Genomic DNA, 19907 nt, shown 5'->3' with positions numbered 1-19907 from the left:
GATTGAAGAGAGCAATTTTGTTCCTGATGCTATACATACTGTATTAAAAACAAAAAAAACTTTATTGGAACTATGAACATTCCACTTCTCAGCTCACTCTGGTGATGTAAAACTTTCTAATTTCATGTAATTTTTCCTCTATAATATAGTTTTTAAAACACTTGACAAAATATAATTTTCTTCTAATTATCCCTGAAAAGAACAGGGTAAAAAAAATCCACACTGTATAACTCATAACATTATCTATATGTATCAATTGTGATTATTACCAAAGTCGTTTTTAAATAAAAGTTTCAAAAAGTTAAAGTTCTAATATAATTTATTATAAACAAACATACATAATACAACCATGTTGATAACATGAGTACAAAAGACAGCAATAAATAACAGTTGACAGAAATAGTGCTCACGACCAATTAGCACATTATAAGACTATAAAATATTATTTTATATAATTAGTAAGTACAGTAACGTAATACATGTCTCTTAATTTTTCGTGGTTCCCCCACAATTCTTAGATAGAAAACTCCAACTCTTGAGTGAAAGAGATTGGGAACAATTTATCTAATCTCATCCCAAGTTTTCCTTTCATTTTTATTAAAGCATATTTAAATACAATCCTTTTTACAACCCCCATAAGGTTGACTACAGCTTTGTCTGATCTCTATTCATGCAATCCTTCAATCCAATGAGAGAAAATGGGTGTTTACTTATTATTCAACAAGAAACCCTAAAATAGTCCTGACTGTGAAGCACTGAGACAATTTGTTATTCATGGATGAACAGAAAACAACAAAACTGATTAAAAAGAGAAATCAAGGATGTTGGAATAATTGCAATAAATCTTAAAAGTATTTTAATGGAATAAACACCGAACTTTCCCAAAATCATATAATTCTTGAATTTTTTGAGCAATTAACTGAAATGTTAGACCTAAATGGTTGCTGTCATTTATAAACCTCAGAAATAAGTACAACAGTCAATTTTGAATGAAGACAATAACCTGCAGCCACTCTCTACTCAGCAAATACAAATTTATACAGAATCGACATAAACTCTTTTTAATAATTACTCCAAAAATGAGGAACAGATTTGTTACTTACAGTCTGCATTTTTAAGAGATTGCTTTTTCTTTGATGGTTTTGAAATGACTTTGATTCTCTTGCTATGGAATACTCCAATGTCTTCACCATTTCCATAAAACATTTTGACGGACAACATGAAGTGTTTCCTCTTGTCTGAATCACTTATGTACAGAGTCTTTGCAGCACAGTAATTCTACAAGAAAAAACAAAAATCACATATTTCGTTATTAAAACTAGAAGGGAAAAATACAGAAAATTATTTTGAAATACATATCAATAAGCATGCTTTTTGTAAATAAAATTCACAATGCCTCTTTGTATCTTTTGATCTTACATGAAGATACACCTTATTACATTTAAATATACATCAGAACTTTTAAAATAAGACTGTTTTATCAACCTACCATGAAGACGCATCTTATTACGACATTCCTATAAATATCACAACTTTTAAATATGATTGTACTTAATTATTAACCTATTATATATAGATATCATGTTACAACATTCCTATAAACATCACAACATTTAAACAACACTGTATTGGTTTCAATATGCAATAGCTGTGATGCATAACAAGGCTTTCCATATACTGGATATGCAAAATATTTAGTCCCACATATAAATCTCACCCCAAAAACAATGTAGTTTAAATTAAATGACAAAAAATACATAGAGCTCAAGCTGGCCATATACAAGTTCCATACCTTCCCACTGAAGTCCAGCTGCTGCATTTCCTGGTCAGAATTTCCAATCCCTATAAAGGCACACAGCTGTGAACTCTGGTCATTCTCTCCATCCCGAACCATCTGCTGTTGTTTCTTTTCGCCAACCATCTCCCAAAGGTAAATACATGGTGGTGGACAAAAAAACCTGTAGTGGAAAGAAAGGTGGTTATATTACTAAACAATAATCACATAGTTAAACCACAAAATTACACACTTGATCAGATACTAAGCAATTAGTGTAATTACAGTATTAGGTAACACAGTTCTGAGCAACATACAAGATAACACTACTACTAAACAATACACACGTGGCAATGCCAATAAGGAAGACACGTGATTCTGTTACTAAGCTATATACATTCTGTCTGACTTGTATGGCAGTTTTACATTTTGAAACTAAAAAGAACAATGTGTGTTGGTATATGCTGGACTGGAAAAACCACAAAAAACAATCACCACATTGTTTTGAATATATGTAGCATACATTGTAGCATAGTTTTAATGTGTATTTAAACCTATCATAGTCTTATGCGTACAAAAATACATGTCACATAGTTTTGATGCATGCTTAAATATTAGTCACATATTTAACATGCATTTAAACATATGTCACAAAGCTTTGATATGTGCTTAGGCACACTGCCTGGATTTCATGTATCAGATCATCCCATAAGTAATGTCTGATTTTAGGTTCAGAAAAAGAGAAAGGATTTCAAATGCTTTTAATGTTATTTAATCAATCATGCATGTTCCATTATTATTAACTACTTCCTGCCAACGATTCACAAGCTTCTGAATGTCACTTCTATAAAATTAATGGGGTTTAGAGGAAAAGAATGTAGAGAGGGTAGTTTTGACATCTTTATGTGTTCCAAACTCTTTTCCATCAAGATAGTTCTGCAAAATTCAGAATAGATGATAACACTGGGGAACACTCATTTTGTTGCATTTAAAAATAGACCTTTCTATAGTCAATTTGAGTGTGTTGATTTCAAATCTGAAGTCGGTTTTTGTCTGCAAGCTACAGATTTTATGCAATTTGAACTTCAAAATATGCCTTGTAGGCACGCTTGACAAACGAGGATATGTTACGTCTCTGACGATTGAGTGTGTAGCATCCACCTATGTAGCAGAAGGCATCAGGCTTGTTTCTGCAATTATATCTATTTTTGGAAGCCATGTTTGAAACAAAAGAAGAATGATCAAAATATTAGAGCTATCTATATATGTGGACGTGAAAATGCTTATACATGGTTTACGCAAGTTCACATTTGTACAATTTCATTAACCTCAAATTGCATACAAACTAGAGCTTGTAGAGAAAAACTAATTTCAGATTTGAAATCAGCACCTAAAACTCCTTCAGAATCAGTTAAAATATCCAATGCAACTCAAAGTTACTGAAAAAGTGTTCCCCTGTGTAATCAGATGTGACAAGGTCTGGAGAATAAGGAAGATGTGAAAGTGTATCCCAATCTAGTTCTTCAATCTTTCCAGATGTGATCCTTGTTGTATGGAGCTGTACATTATCCTGGAATAACACAACACCTTTATGATTGATCAAAGCAGGACTCTTTTCTTTCACTGCAACATTCAAGCACTCTAAATGTTGACAACAGAAGTCTCACCAAATGCTTAACAAGACATTCCTTGGATGAAGGTCCATTTTGGACTGTACTTTAGCCAGTTTACCTGCACTGAGCCATTATCTGTGGCACTTAACATTTTTATAGTATATCCATGTGCGTTGCATCTTGTTCCACGCTTACAGACTAAATAAAAATGTTGTTAGTTCAAAACATACAGTGATAACTAAACACATTTATGTTTCTCCATTCCTCACATAACATATATTACTGTCATTGCCCAGCCAATTTAAACACTGGTACACATATAATCTCAATTTGAGGACCTTGTTTCTACACTTTCAAGCACATTCTTTAATAACGGTACAAGTATGAAAATGTTATATATATACATCTTCAATGTGAAGCAGTGCAAACACTAGTAAACACACATTCTCAATGTGGAGCAGCGTGAACAATAGTAAACATACATTCTCAATGTGGAGCAGCGTGAACAATAGTAAAAATACATTCTCAATGTGGAGCAGCGTGAACAATAGTAAACATACATTCTCAATGTGGAGCAACGTGAACAATAGTAAACATACATTCTCAATGTGGAGCAACGTGAACAATAGTAAACATATATTCTCAATGTGGAGCAGCGTGAACAATAGTAAACATACATTCTCAATGTGGAGCAGCGTGAACAATAGTAAACATACATTCTCAATGTGGAGCAGCGTGAACAATAGTAAACATATATTCTCAATGTGGAGCAGCGTGAACACTAGTAAACATACATTCTAAATGTGTGGCAATGTGAACACTAGTAAACATACATTCTCAATGTGACATAATATGAACAATAGTCTGTATACATTTTTTATGTTGGGTAGTCAAGTATACATTCTCAATGCAAACACTGGTAAACCTAACAATAAACTGCTGTAGCCTAATGATTTTGGATTTTCTCTATTTTAAATCAGAAAGTAATTTGCTCAAGCATACAAGAACTTTGGACTGGCCACAAACAAAATTATGTACCTTTTGTTTAAATAAATAATACTGACCTTTTTTCATTCCCATATGATTTTTGAGCAACTTTGGCGTGTAAGATCACGAGGTCCATATCTCCTCTTTCTTTCAAGTAGTTTTTCATTGCTTCTCTAAAAGAAAAACAACACTTTACAAAAATTGTTAAAGACTAAAATTTACATAACTAAAAAAATGAAAACTTATTAAACAATGAAAGAAGATTTTATGAAATACTTAACAAAAAAGATTTACAAGATAAAACTAAAATACAAGTTTTTACAAATGCATTTTTAATCACCACTCCAGTAAATACATATACATCAAAAACTGTTAACAAAAACAACAGAAACATCTCCATCACTTTCCAAAGTTTATAGACTACTTATCTTTATCTTTTGCTATATTTACTATAAAGTTATTGCAAAAATAGAAATGTGAAGCCTCCTAAAGATGTTAATTTTTGGAAATTGTTTCAGTGGAACTTAAGACAAAGTAGATTCCATGGGCTTGAGAACTTTCAATGTACTACAAATGTCTGTTGAAGGAAAATGGAAGGACATGATTTCCTACTCTTTTAACAGAGTCAGTCCATTAAATTTCTCAAACTTTGATCTTTACGCAATTTTTAAGAGTTTATCATCAACAATAGTACATTTATCTATACATACTTTACAAACAAGTAATAAACATTCCTACCTTGTTAGCCTTTGATCTCTCCTCCTAAAAAACAGAAGACAACAATAAGGAAGTGCAACATAAACTGCACTTGTTTTTATAACTTAAAACAGCAGCTCAAAGGAGGTAGTTATCAATTTATTATAAACTTAGTAAGACATTTTAATTCATATTCCTGGATGAGTAGAAAAAAATAGCTTTTAACATTGATACTACAGTGAGTACAAACAATATCACTACCATAACACTAATAATAAATCGCTACTTTAAACACAGAATTATTCTAAACTAGTGTTTGAGTTTATAATGGTATCATTTTCATAGGCCATACTTTTAAATAATATATTATGTTATTTTATTCCTTATCAACAATATGGTACCCATCTACAAACATAGACAATTTATTTTGCTCTTTGTACTGTGCCATATATGTCATATTGTAGCTAGAAAATAAACATTCTTCCCTCTTAACTTAAAAGTGTGGAGCCCAGAATCCAGCCTGTCTACTACCGTGCCAAACTCTACAAACACAGAACTGTAAGCTAACCTTAACTAGCTCCATGAATACATAATACAACCTAACTGCATACATATCTCACCTAGCCCTATAAATGATGAATATAAGCTAATCTCACCTAGCTCTATGTCCATCATCAATAGGTGGGGGAGTAGGAAGAGGACTGGGTGGAGGGTGTGTTCGAGACCCTAATGTGGATCCGCCAAATGGTTGCAGATGGTTTACCTGCTGATGATCAACAGTAGGCTTCTCGGAAACACTTAGAGAGCTTGAAAGCATCTGCATAGAAGACTCTGAAAAGTAAAACATAACATTTAACCTACATTAAAAAATCAAAACCAAGAAGTTCATGTTTAAAATATTAAACACAAACTTATACCTGTTGGTTTGTTAGTTCTTCAGATTAACAAGCAGACTAACTCAAAATAATAATAAATGACAATACATATAATGGTGTTAAACTAAATAATTAATATATTGTTAAATAATCTTTACTTTAAAATTGTGTAAAAAAAAACAACTACACATCACTTTATCCACATCTTAAATGATGCAATCATTTTCTTAATATAAGTAGCATCTCAATAACTTTGCCTGAGAGTATCCTAGCTAGGTTTGGTTTGTTTTGAATTTCATGCAAAACTACATGAGGGCTATGTGCACTAGATGGCCCTAATTTAGCAGTGTAAGACTAGAGAGAAGGCAACTAGTGATCACCACCCACCACAACCTCTTGGGCTACTCTTTTACCAACAAATAGAGGGACTGACTGTCACATAACACCCCTATAGCTGAAAGGATGAGCATGTTTGGTGTGATGAGGATTTGACCCCATGACCCTCAGATTACAAGTTGAATGCCTTAACCACCTGGCTGGCTGGGGCCCCAGCTGGGCAGAGAAAAACTGGTAATAACATGAAAGGCCTTGTAAGTGCTTTAGTTGACATCTCAATATATATTCTTTTTACTTTCACACAGAAGTTCTTTTTAATGATTAGTGAAAGAAACGTTTCTAAAAAAATGAAAAACTGGTTTTAACACAACGCGATAAAACAACTTCACTCCATTTTCATACAAGATTCACTGCCTTAAATAAATAAAAATAAACATACCTATTTTGTGCAAAAGAACTGTTATTTAGGACTAATATATTTTTCTTTTACTGTTGTCATGGGTTTTAGTATGGTAACTTTGCTTTGTGTATAACTTGAAAAATTAGGTTAATTTTCTCTTACTTGACATCTACATCTAATCCTTAGCTTATGTTTACTAACTGGATAGTTTGACTGGATCAAATTCACCTTTAGCATCAGTTCACTAATTGGACAGTTTGATTAGATAAAATTCACCTTTAGCATCAGTTCACTAATTGGACAGTTTGATTAGATAAAATTCACCTTTAGCATCAGTTTACTAATTAGACAATTTGACTGGATCAAATTCACCTTTAGCATCAGTTCACTAATTGGACAGTTTGACTGGATCAAATTCACCTTTAGCATCACTTCACTAAATGGACAGTTTGATTAGATCAAATTCACCTTTAGCATCACTTCACTAATTGGACAGTTTGATTAGATCAAATTCACCTTTAGCATCAGTTCACTAATTGGACAGTTTGATTAGATCAAATTCACCTTTAGCATCAGTTCACTAATTGGACAGTTTGACTGGATCAAATTCATCCTTAGCTTCGTTTTAATAATTGGATAATTTGATTAGATCAAATTCATCCTTAGTTTCAGTTTACTAATTGAACAGATTGACTGGATTAAATTCATCCTTAGTTTCAGTTTACTAATTGAACAGATTGACTGGATTAAATTCATCCTTAGTTTCAGTTTACTAATTGAACAGATTGACTATGACTGACCATAGTTTCAGTTTACTAATTGAACAGATTGATTGACCATCATAGTCATTAAATGTTGACTGATTAAGAGAAACTAGACCTACTCTTCAGTGAATTTTCTAACCAATCACCAAATTACAATAGATTGATGCTTGAACTATGGTTTAGTTTTATGGCTATTTATCTGGATATGGCAAAACACAGTGTGCTAATACTAATAAAAGACAAATCAAATTATAATAGCAATTCATTATTCAATTTTCCCTTTTTTCATACCAATGATAAACAATAATTCATCCCACGTAAAAAACAGCAGAAAATATAATACAAAATAGATGCATTTTTCCAAGCTAATAAAGATATGTAACACGGGCGTTATGTATGAATGTTTAACCTACATGTTTGTTTTTTAAATTCTAGCCTTTCTTCATAATGTTATACGTTTAAACCGTTTAATCCTAACAAAAAATAATGAATTAATAAAAATACAGTAAGTGTAGGTGCAGTTTTCAACAATTGAGCTACACTTTTCATAAATCATGTCTGACTACCTTAGTTAATCAAAATTAATTTTAAGTTTGTGAAATGTATTTCAGTAGAAAATAAATCTCACACTGACAGTTGGAAACCATCTAAATTATGTAGACTGTTGCGATAAGTGATTGACACATACACCAAAAGATCATATAAAACTAGCAAGCAACAAATTTGTGACACACAATCCTCAGAAAGTCCTCTAATCAATAAAAGAATCTACTCCCGACAGATCAACCAATCAATTCCTTTCGAGCAAAAACAAAAGTTAAATTGACTGAAATGATCCCAACTTCCAAAGATGAAAGATACAAATCATCAAAGTAGTACCAGAGATACAACATATTTAGAAAATGCCCCCATCGTGTGCAAGAAGTGTATACACCACAGAGTACTGTCTATTTTTCATGCCTGATCAATGAGGTTGGTTGAATCTGCCTGCAAGAGAAAACTCTATAAGACCTACACCTGCAGAACAGTGCAGGGGTTCCCAGGCCTCTGCTAAGCCTAGCTTTATCATCATTAGTATGGTAGAGGATCCTGAGAGCTATTCGCCATCTGTTTGTTCTCGTACATACTGGCTGTACACACATCTGAACTTTTCCATCAACCCTCTAATCTATTTAGCATACAGGTAGTATAAACTTGAAGTATTTCCAAATACTTGAAGTTAAAGAGATTACAAAAAACAAAAACTTTCTTGCCAAGTAAGCCATTTACATAGAAGATAAACAGGAAAATCAAGTTAAAGAAGAGTTGAGGAAATATTTCTTTTAGTTGCAAAGAAAAGTAGTGAAAGTTTCGTGAAGCTACATCCAACGAGATGGAGTTAAATCACTGAACATTTTTTTATATTATTTAAAGAATTTGCAAAATTCTTTAAAGAATAAACAAAGAATATAAAATTAAGGGTTTTCTCTTTCAACATAAGCATTATTCATTTGTACTCTTTAAAAGTAGTTCTTTAAATGTTTAATTTCCAAAATTATAAAAAAAAACAAAAATTTCATTGTTAGACCTGAAAAATCAGTATTCTTATTAACATATTTAGTAAACATAATTACCACACAGAAATTGGTTGAATTTCAAAATATTTCAGGAAATAACTGCAATTTTAAATTTGTACAATTCAAAGTATTTGAAATGTTAAAATTTCAAGTAGAAATTATTATTACATTATTTAATGAAAAAAAGTAACAGAAATTATGGTTAGTCACAAGAATTTCTGTAAAACCAAATACAGAGAGACATATCATAAAGGTTATGTCCTTTAAATTAATGCTAATATCTGTAAGAAATGATGACCACAAGCACTTGTCCAGAATAATGGAACTTCTGTGACAAACATGTTCACTGAGTTGTTACTGTTACATAAAAAAACTCAGTAAGTTCCAGAATTACAGGATTCTGTCAGATATTTATTTTCATACTGCAAGCCATTCTTTAAATAACAAAGCTTTAAGGCAATGATACCTCATAAATATGTCTTTCTGTACCAGTACAGTCTTGTTATAGAAGTAATTACCATTAACTGTTGTACTCTTGTTTGACAACAATCTAATTTGTGATAAGTTATCAAAATGTTTATTAAAAATGTATTTTCATAACAACATATAGTTAAGACATCTTACAATACACAACTTTAAAAAACGTTTTACACAAATAATACTATTCAAAAAGCTTGCGAGTTATTTAGGCCCACAGGATTTCAAAGTTGCTTCATTGTGAGACCAAATCAATGTAATAAATGTTTAATCACTCACATGTAGGCCTAACTGATAATTCACAAATACACCATATACCCAAGTTTAATTACTCATGTATAGGCCTAACTGATAACTCAAGGATATCAATTACCTAAGTCTGATTACCTGTATCCAGGCCTAACTGATAACTCACAAACATATCAGTCACTTAAGTTTTGTCATTTGTGTGCAAGTCTAACTTGAGATAAAAGTATTTTTAACATCGATGCCAAGGTGCTGATTATTTGTCCATGTGTAACTGGTGATTATACTCTGTTTTTTATAGCAATTCAAAATTGGTTCATGAGAGTGTAAAAGTTTTTCTTAAACATGCTTGAACTACAGTTACCTTAGTTAACTATTAGCCTGACCAGTTTGGTAATGGTAAACTGACATGATGAAGCTTAGTCTCGTGTAGGTTTGACTAGTATCTTTTTACAGATTTGGAAAAATTATAATGATTTATTGCTTTATGTCTTGTAAAATACATTTTTCATGTTATACAGAGGAAACACATATCAGTAAAACTTTGTTTCTAATTAAAAGAAATTTCATTATATATATATATATATATATATATATATATATATATATATACATATCACCAGAAGCATTGTTATCTGTCAGTTGCTTACCATCTTAGAAGCTCATTTCCAAAATATTGATAACATACAAAGTGATTCTATCTCTTTCTTGTCAAGTGTGTGTAGATAAAATAAAAGGCTGATTTAACAGTTCCAAGTGAGTACAATACAAATAGTCATCAATACTTCAGTGTTTCATCTTACATCCTCTCCATGCAAGAAGCCACTTCCATATGGAAAACCTTATAAAAAATCTGCTAAAATTCTTCCCAAGACATTTGGGAACATTCTCAACTGTACAGAAATTTTATTCTTATTTCTTGAAAAAAATTGATAAAAATAAAGAACATGTTCACAAAACACTGTACACCTGACAAGTATTGTTGGATGAAAGTGTTTTTTGTATTCTTATCAATAATTACATTCATTCACCTAATCAATTACTTGCAAGTAAAAACCTTCACATTACAATCAGGTTAAATTTATATTATTTCCATTATCATACAGTATACACATACCACCGCTGTTTCATGTTTAGCTTTAGCCTTATGCTTCGTTTACTAGTGTGTTCAGTCGCTCAAACGAAGTAGCCAAGTTTTGGATTCCATTATAACAATCAATTATCACAAGTTTACAATAAAAGAGAGAGAGAATACTGGCATGGTAGGGAAAGTTTCACTCACAGACAAGAGTAGAAGGTATTGGTAGAAATAAAATTCCCACTTGGTTTCTGTTTCACACACGACACCTGAAATTTTAATGCTGGGAAATCCAGGGACAAAGTACCAGATGTTGTCTTACCACTATAGCCATACGGCACGTGATAGCTCGGATCCATGTAGGGAACCCCGCAGTCCTCAAACACAAAGTCTGGGTGATGCGCCATGATGTTCACTACGACAGAGACTCCACGAACTGGGGCCTCGAGACTGGCAGCTGCTACCTGCCTGCTTTTGATTCGGAAGCCCAGAAGCTACGTGAAGTGACTGGTTTCTGTCTTCATTGATCCTTCTGCTAAACCACTGTGTAATCTGCATTGGAAATAGACTGTATGCTTCTAAGAGCTGCTCTCGGGCCAACTCTATCTCTCTAGGCTCCACAATTAATTATCACTTTCCACCTGTGCTACTCCTGAATTTTCCCACACCACATCATCAATACAACTATCCATGTTCCTGGGCCAGCAATGGTTCAATATCTCATGCAGTGCTGTCAGTAAGGCCCCAAAGTAAAAGCATAAACTTGAACAGCTTAGGCTGTATAATAATTTATTTATTGGACTTTTGATGTATGCCAACATTCATGTCATACTTTTTATGTACCTTCAATGAGATCTTAAGCTAAAGTATGTATAATCTATCTCTGCCCAATGCTTATGTTCTATTTCTCACAATCATGAAACTTATCAAATGAGCAAAATCCTATAAAATACTTTAAAATAACACACACATTACGTATACTCAGAGAACCTTTAACTTGCAAAATAGTTCCAGCAAAAAGACTGGCTGGCATGAGATTTATTCAATGCAAATTATTACTCTAAAATTCACAAAATAAATGAGAGTCCCTAAAATGCAAACAATCACAACCAGAACTCAATATTACTCTAGGCTCAGTAAGGAATTTTCACAAGAAAAAAATAATGTTGTTAAGATACTTTATCACACCCCATTTATCATACATTTCTCATACATAAATAAAAGATATTAAAACTGAAAAAAATGTCTTTATGATTAATGTTTTTATGGTTTAGGATGTTTTAATTACTTCAGAAGAAGACTAAAATATGTTGGAAGTACATATGCATGTTTCTATAGTCAATTTAAAAAACAAGAACCTTTATTTTATAAACTTTTACTGTCCAAGACAAAAGAAAACATTGTGACCACAATCTGATATAAACACACACTTTTTATTTCAGTGATTCGTACACCACTTGAGTTTGAATGCACCAGGGAATAGATTGAATTATTACTGAGAAATTAATTTAAAAATTGATACTATTGCCATGTTGAAAATCGTGAAACTCGTGTGTTTAGCTTCTCCGCTATTTATTTATCCAATAAAACTGTTAGACTTTCATTAACATTAGGATGTAATGCAAAACAACAAATAGAATGACTTCAGAATTTGTTTCATATTTAAATGTTAAAAAAGTCACCATATAGTCAATATTTCAAAGGTAGAAAGAAAGTACTGGTCTTATGATCCAGACAGAAAGGGTGTATTGGGGTAATAGCAGGAGGTACTTGACCACTTGACCGAGTGAAAGATAATGAGTCATTTAAACTGCTGACTCCTGTCAAGAATGGAACACATCCTCCACTTACAAAAACAATATATACAAACATTAAGGAACCTGCTATAGGAATTGTCATGTTATGTCAATTCTAACTTCCTGTAACCAATCGGCATTTGTCATTTTCCTCCCCATAATAACAACATATAATCAATCACATCACTTACAGAAGTAACAGTTCAGCCATGCAGAACTATAACGCACTTCATGTATATTCTGGTTATACAAAAATCATTCCAAAAAAGCAAGATTAACATGTTTTATCATGTTAATTATTATTATTATCATCCTATTCTTTTCATCAGCCTCTAGTACTTTCATAAGTCTGAGTGGAACTAACTCAAAATCAGTAGCCACTGCTGGCTGTAATGGATACGTATAACAAAAATATTATTCACTATAAAAATGACATTTCCTTTACAAAGAAGAGCTTAACTTTTTCAAAACACTGCCACTTTATAAGTCAGTATATTCAAGCAAGAAAACTTTCTAATCAACACTGTTGCCAGCTAAAAATACCTATTTTGTGAAAACATGTTATAAAAAATAACTGTAAAACTCACCGTTTTCAGAAACACTATGCTCATTTTCAAAATGGCTCCTGTTATGAGACATGCTCCTGTAATGTGTCCCTACATAACTCCCTAAATTAATGTGTGACAAATGGCTATCTGGTCGCTGGTTGGAGAGATCTACAGGGTGCCCCTCATATGGGCCTTGGCCACTGTGGTCATTTGCTCTTAAACGAGACTGCAAGTGTTGAAATGTACCATCTGAAGCATGGTGACCAACAACATCTCCATTCATGACAGATGAGTCACTAATATCCATCATTAAACTGCCCTGTTGGCACATGTCACCCTAAAAATATAAAAGTCGTAAGTTAATGATTCACAATATAATAACATTGTTGAGAGTGCAAGACTCCCCACTTAAAACACTACAAGTGCAGAACATACAAATCACAGCATCACAAAAGAGTGAAAGTCTACACAATGAAAGCACTGTAAATCCAGAACACATACAGCTTATGAATCATAGAGTAAAAAAATCAAGTACACAAACCCTAAATATTAAAATATGCACTATAAGTATTTACATATAAAACTGATTCTAATGGAAGAATTTGTTTCAGTTTTACAAATAATATGGACTAAACTTTATTTGGGAATACAACAAAAATACTTAGAATCAGTAATGGTTAACACAAGGTAGTGAACATCCTTATATACCATGAGAATCAGTAATGGTTTACACAAGGTAGTTAAGGTCTGCTATCAATTGCCATGTGTCATCTCAATAGTTTACAAACTGTAGTCAATGTTCCTTGTTGCACACTGAGAAACAATGATGGTTTACAACGTCCCCTATCATATGCCATATCTTCTAACTTGAAGCTAATTTTTAGTGTTGAAAAACTCATGTTCTGATCCACCAAAATTTCAACAAATGTTTTTTTTTTTTTTTTTTATCTTCAATACACTAAGAAAATTTAATTTCTTAAGAATAGACAGTCAAACATTAATACAGAGAATCACCAGGGACTTTGAAAAATTATTCAAAATATCATATCTTCAAAACAACTAATCAGGAAACTTGACATTTACTGGTAATAAAAGCATAATATTACACAAGAAAATGGATAGCACTGAATTCCAACTTTTACAAAAGCAATGGATTCAAGATATCCAAGTCCAGCATACTGATGTTTGACTGCATATACTGTATCTAGCAAAACAAGTAAAGGAAATATTTATTTTTGACAATCAAATGATTTTCAAAGGAAGTACAAAATGAATGTAGATCTTTAAGAAAATGAGTATTCCTTAAAAATTACTTTGTTCTTAAAAAGATTTATTATTTACATAGGCAGTCAAATGGATCTAACTTGATTGCCTCAATCCATTCAACAAAAGGTTAGGGCTACCATTAATTCTTCTAGTGTGTATAATTTAATAGTTATGTTTGAAGGGTTAACTTATCAATATTAACTGTGTACATACTCCTGCACTGGTTGAGTAAACTGAGGCATTGTTAACACCTGGTGGTGAAGAGCCAGTAGTTCCTGTTGAATAGTGGGACAGAAGAGTGGTCTCTGTCAGTGGTAGGGTATTGTTTGGAGGAGATTCATATCCACGCCCCAGCGTGTAGCCATACTGATCCTACGAAAACATGATATGTTTAAGGAGAGGTATTTAAGAGTAAAGGCATTTCAGACATCTCAAAAGTGACAAGTTCAAATGAAATAAGTAAGAAATATTATACTAGTATGTACACAAACCTATAGTGTGTTAAAGAAATTAATCATAAATACATTCAATGAGCACAGTTTCCTTAGGTTAATCCACGTGCTTGTTAAAAATAAAATCACTAGACTGGACAAGTCTTAAATCATGTAATAATTATCTGAATGAACTTCAACAAGTAACTAAAGGAATTAATACATTAAGAAGTTGCTGTGATATACAAAGATTTAAAATGAAACAAATCTCACAGTGATCAGTACCAGGTTATAGTCTGCCTCTTTCTACTCACATGTTTAACCTAATTACCAGATTATGCTCAGCTCCTTTCTATTCATGTGTTTGAACTTACAAAACAAATAACTCAAAATCTTTAAATTTCTTAATAAGGTACCAATAATAAAGTAACTGATTTTCCTACTAATTCAGAAAAATTTATACACACACACACACACACATACATACATACATACATACAGGATTGTGCTACTTATAGACTGAAATAAAATAAATGTAATGTACAGTTTCATTAAAATATTTTTACTGGGTTGTATTTATCTTATGATAATTTTGATTTACTTGAAAAGTATTATATGTAAATAGGTTGGCTGAAGATCAGTGTATGCTGTAGAAGCACTTCCAACAAACTAAAGATATTAAAAGTGTTTTTCTTACCTGGTTCTGTTAATATTTTTTTATATATATTACTGAGCTCATAAGATAACACACACACACACACACACACACACACCCATATACAAGTGGGATTTTCTTGAGCTTAATAAATAAATATATATATTCACATCTGCTAATATACAAATAACTAATAAATACAACTAAATATTTACATTGAAGTAACTGTAAAAGCTAAGAAACCATAAAAGATAACTCATGAAACTTTTCAGAAAAAAAAAAAGTTTGATTTCTAATAGATTATGACCTATCAGAAGCTAGAATGAATCATATATACTTGTGATAACTGCTGAGAATAAAATATACATTTAAACAGTCACAATCATTATACTTGAATAAGTTGTATGTTGGTTGGTTAATTATAGAGCATCAAACCTCTAAATTTTGCTATAGGAAGTTCATACACTTTCTTTGTACCTGCACATGAAAAAGGATTTTCCTGTTTATAAACAGAAGTAAAACTGATTTCCTTTTGACAGTTTTAAAAACAAATTTAGTTCTTATCTTTGAGTGAAGCAGACTGAGTGGGAATAGATTAAAAATATTATGTCTCTATTTGTGCTTACTGTTTCTAATATTGAACTGACAGACTAGAGAAGATGGTTAACGACATTCACTACCACCTCTCGTGCTGCTCTAGTCAATTATCAGGATCTTACTGTCACTCTTATTGCACCTTCCAACACTGAAGTGCAAAGCATATGGTTTTGTTGCAATGGGAAACAAACCTTGGACCCTCAGTTTCACAGTGATAACCATCAAACCATATCCAACTCGCACACAGTGATAACTCAGCTTTTCTTCCACTTTATGTAAACAAATATGAACAAAATTATCACAAACACAATAGAACCAACGGTAAATGAAAGCAGTTCATTAAACAAGACTTCCCTTTAATATTTACAAACATCAGCAACATGTAAATGTTTAATTAATTACTATTTCTTTATATACAACATTAATTATAGTCAAAAATGTGCAGAATAAGGAGTATGCTGGTAAATCAGTTATAAACAAACAAGAAACCCTAGCATATAACAAGAGTACCTGTCTTCACTGGAGAAACAAGAAACCCTAGCATATAACAAGAGTACCTGTCTTCACTGGAGAAACAAGAAACCCTAGCATATAACAAGAGTACCCGTCTTCACTGGAGAAACAAGAAACCCTAGCATATAACAAGAGTACCTGTCTTCACTGGAGAAACAAGAAACCCTAGCATATAACAAGAGTACCTGTCTTCACTGGAGAAACAAGAAACCCTAGCATATAACAAGAGTACCTGTCTTCACTGGAGAAACAAGAAACCCTAGCATATAACAAGAGTACCTGTCTTCACTGGAGAAACAAGAAACCCTAGCATATAACAAGAGTACCCGTCTTCACTGGAGAAACAAGAAACCCTAGCATATAACAAGAGTACCTGTCTTCACTGGAGAAACAAGAAACCCTAGCATATAACAAGAGTACCATCTTCACTGGAGAAACAAGAAACCCTAGCATATAACAAGAGTACCCGTCTTCACTGGAGAGACAAGAAACCCTAGCATATAACAAGAGTACCCGTCTTCACTGGAGAAACAAGAAACCCTAGCATATAACAAGAGTACCTGTCTTCACTGGAGAAACAAGAAACTCTAGCATATAACAAGAGTACCTGTCTTCACTGGAGAAACAAGAAACCCTAGCATATAACAAGAGTACCTGTCTTCACTGGAGAAACAAGAAACCCTAGCATATAACAAGAGTACCTGTCTTCACTGGAGAAACAAGAAACCCTAGCATATAACAAGAGTACCTGTCTTCACTGGAGAAACAAGAAACCCTAGCATATAACAAGAGTACCTGTCTTCACTGGAGAAACAAGAAACCCTAGCATATAACAAGAGTACCTGTCTTCACTGGAGAAACAAGAAACCCTAGCATATAACAAGAGTACCTGTCTTCACTGCAGAAACAAGAAACCCTAGCATATAACAAGAGTACCTGTCTTCACTGGAGAAACAAGAAACCCTAGCATATAACAAGAGTACCTGTCTTCACTGGAGAAACAAGAAACCCTAGCATATAACAAGAGTACCTGTCTTCACTGGAGAAACAAGAAACCCTAGCATATAACAAGAGTACCTGTCTTCACTGGAGAAACAAGAAACTCTAGCATATAACAAGAGTACCTGTCTTCACTGGAGAAACAAGAAACCCTAGCATATAACAAGAGTACCTGTCTTCACTGGAGAAACAAGAAACCCTAGCATATAACAAGAGTACCTGTCTTCACTGGAGAAACAAGAAACCCTAGCATATAACAAGAGTACCGTCTTCACTGGAGACAGGAGACAAGCAGACATTTACTTGAACTGTTATATTAACCCTTGAATTACTATCTCTTGCTTAGATCATTCACTATCAGTGATGTCCATGTACTGCATCAAATCAAGTATTACATGTTAAGATTATCAGTGTAAACAACTGACAAGAAAATAATCCTATGTAGCATTCGTAATGTGTCCCTGCAGTAAGTAGTGAGATTAAATACAATATTAATGGTATTGTTTATTATTATTATTTTTGTCTCAAATGTTATTAGAGTTCCTGTAATTAACAAATTTATAGAACCATAAGAAATTTGAAACTTAAATAATTATATTAAAATTGTTAAAAAAAACAACAACTGAATTTGTAATTATGGGGTTAAAAGCCTGAAGTGATAACTCTTCTACACAGTTGAAAGCTAGTTATCTCATCATCTCTATATCTATCACTGTGAATGGTTTTTAAAACTTAAGTCTCCAAAATCTGTTGTGAAACCTTTGTTTTGAATAACACAAAGCTGTTGTCAAACCTTTGTTTTGAATAACACAAAGCTGTTGTCAAACCTTTGTTTTGAATAACACAAAGCTGTTGTCAAACCTTTGTTTTGAATAACACAAAGCTGTTGTCAAACCTTTGTTTTGAATAACACAAAGCTGTTGTCAAATCATGGTTTAGAATAACATAAAACTGTTGTTAAAATATGATCTAGAGTAACAAAACTGTTGTTAAAATATGGTCTAGAGTAACAGAAAACTGCTGTTAAAATATGGTCTAGAGTAACAGAAAACTGCTGTTAAAATATGGTCTAGAGTAACAGAAAACTGTTGCCCAGCTTTGGTCAAGAATAACAAAGCTGTTGTTTGACCATGATTTTGAATAACATAAAACTGTTTATGAACCCTTGTTTTGAGTAACAAAAGCTACTGGTAAGCCTTGGACTCGTCTGTTTTATGCATCAGAGCAGTAAAAGTCAAACAGTTAAATAAGTAAGTACACATCTTGCCAGATAATGTATTTAAAGTAGCACAGATTCAATTCATTTAGATACAGAAGCACATTCTGCGAGTTAATAAAATCCATAAATAATTTTATCTTGTACTTTTCTTTAAAACTAAGAAGAAAAAAAGTTCTTACTTAATTTATAAAAGCATGCTTGTATCAAATAAAACCCACATTTACTCAGGTTCAACACCTAACTACACTCTAGTACAATGACATACAAGAATATACTTCACTGGGTTATGGGCGAGTTAATTTCAGTTTTTACTTGTACTATTTCCTCTGGTCAGACCTGTTGCAACTCGGGTCAAGAGTGCTCTACGAACTAAACTAAAATGTTACTTAACTCAATAACAATTGTTAGCGAAGTATTTCTTACTAACTTTAAACAATTACAACGAAAACAAACATGGAAATGCATGTTTATTAAGCGAAAAAAACTGTGAACATAAACAATGAGAGTAGAGAGGAGTTTTCATGCATGTTTATAGTTGTTAAAAACAGTTTAATTCAACACCTGAAGAAAACCGTAAACCAAGACCGCTGAGGTATAAATCAACAATTGTTTTACAAACCAATATAGAAAGTGATAAACCGTGGCTCTATGTTCACATTGAAGTTATTGTAAAAGCTAAGAGAACACAAGATCAAAAAAATCGTGCGATTTTTAGAGAAAAAAAATCGGTTTGTTTGCCATTTTATATAAAGCACGCATGTATTGATGGATTTTTTTTCAACAGTACGGTGTTATCAGAAGATATACGCTCCTCTTCTTTTCACTGAATAGAGCCGCTCGTGAGAGAACGAGCCACGCGCACAGCTGTCGAAGTCCCACGCATGTACGACCGTCAAACACAGGCTGCAACGCTTTCACCCAACTGCGCACGTGAATTTACACACTAGCGGAAACAGACACACACACCCACTGGTTCCAGCTATCTGTTGTGCTGATCGATAAGGTAGGAATATATTACTGTTATAAAAGTTCCACTGAATATAATTGTTTATTAAAATCGCTGACAACTATTCTACATTTC

At 32.6% G+C, this 19907-nt stretch overlaps 1 protein-coding gene across 1 annotated transcript in view; it reads right to left on the bottom strand.

Moving 5' to 3' along the window:
• LOC143250021 (uncharacterized) overlaps positions 1 to 19907 on the bottom strand; it is a 37709-nt gene that overhangs the window by 4826 nt on the left and 12976 nt on the right. The window contains exons 2-9 of the mRNA XM_076500656.1: positions 14626 to 14784; positions 13186 to 13483; positions 5727 to 5901; positions 5113 to 5136; positions 4452 to 4547; positions 1793 to 1958; positions 1104 to 1278; positions 14 to 38 (exon numbers count right to left, since the gene is read on the bottom strand). Of these exons, the coding sequence (XP_076356771.1) occupies positions 14 to 38; positions 1104 to 1278; positions 1793 to 1958; positions 4452 to 4547; positions 5113 to 5136; positions 5727 to 5901; positions 13186 to 13483; positions 14626 to 14784 (1118 nt within the window). The remainder of the gene's footprint in view (positions 1 to 13; positions 39 to 1103; positions 1279 to 1792; positions 1959 to 4451; positions 4548 to 5112; positions 5137 to 5726; positions 5902 to 13185; positions 13484 to 14625; positions 14785 to 19907) is intronic.

Source organism: Tachypleus tridentatus, chromosome 4, assembly GCF_004210375.1.
Source record: "Tachypleus tridentatus isolate NWPU-2018 chromosome 4, ASM421037v1, whole genome shotgun sequence".
NCBI classification, from domain to species: domain Eukaryota; kingdom Metazoa; phylum Arthropoda; class Merostomata; order Xiphosura; family Limulidae; genus Tachypleus; species Tachypleus tridentatus.
This window is presented reverse-complemented; position numbering and strand designations above follow the sequence as displayed.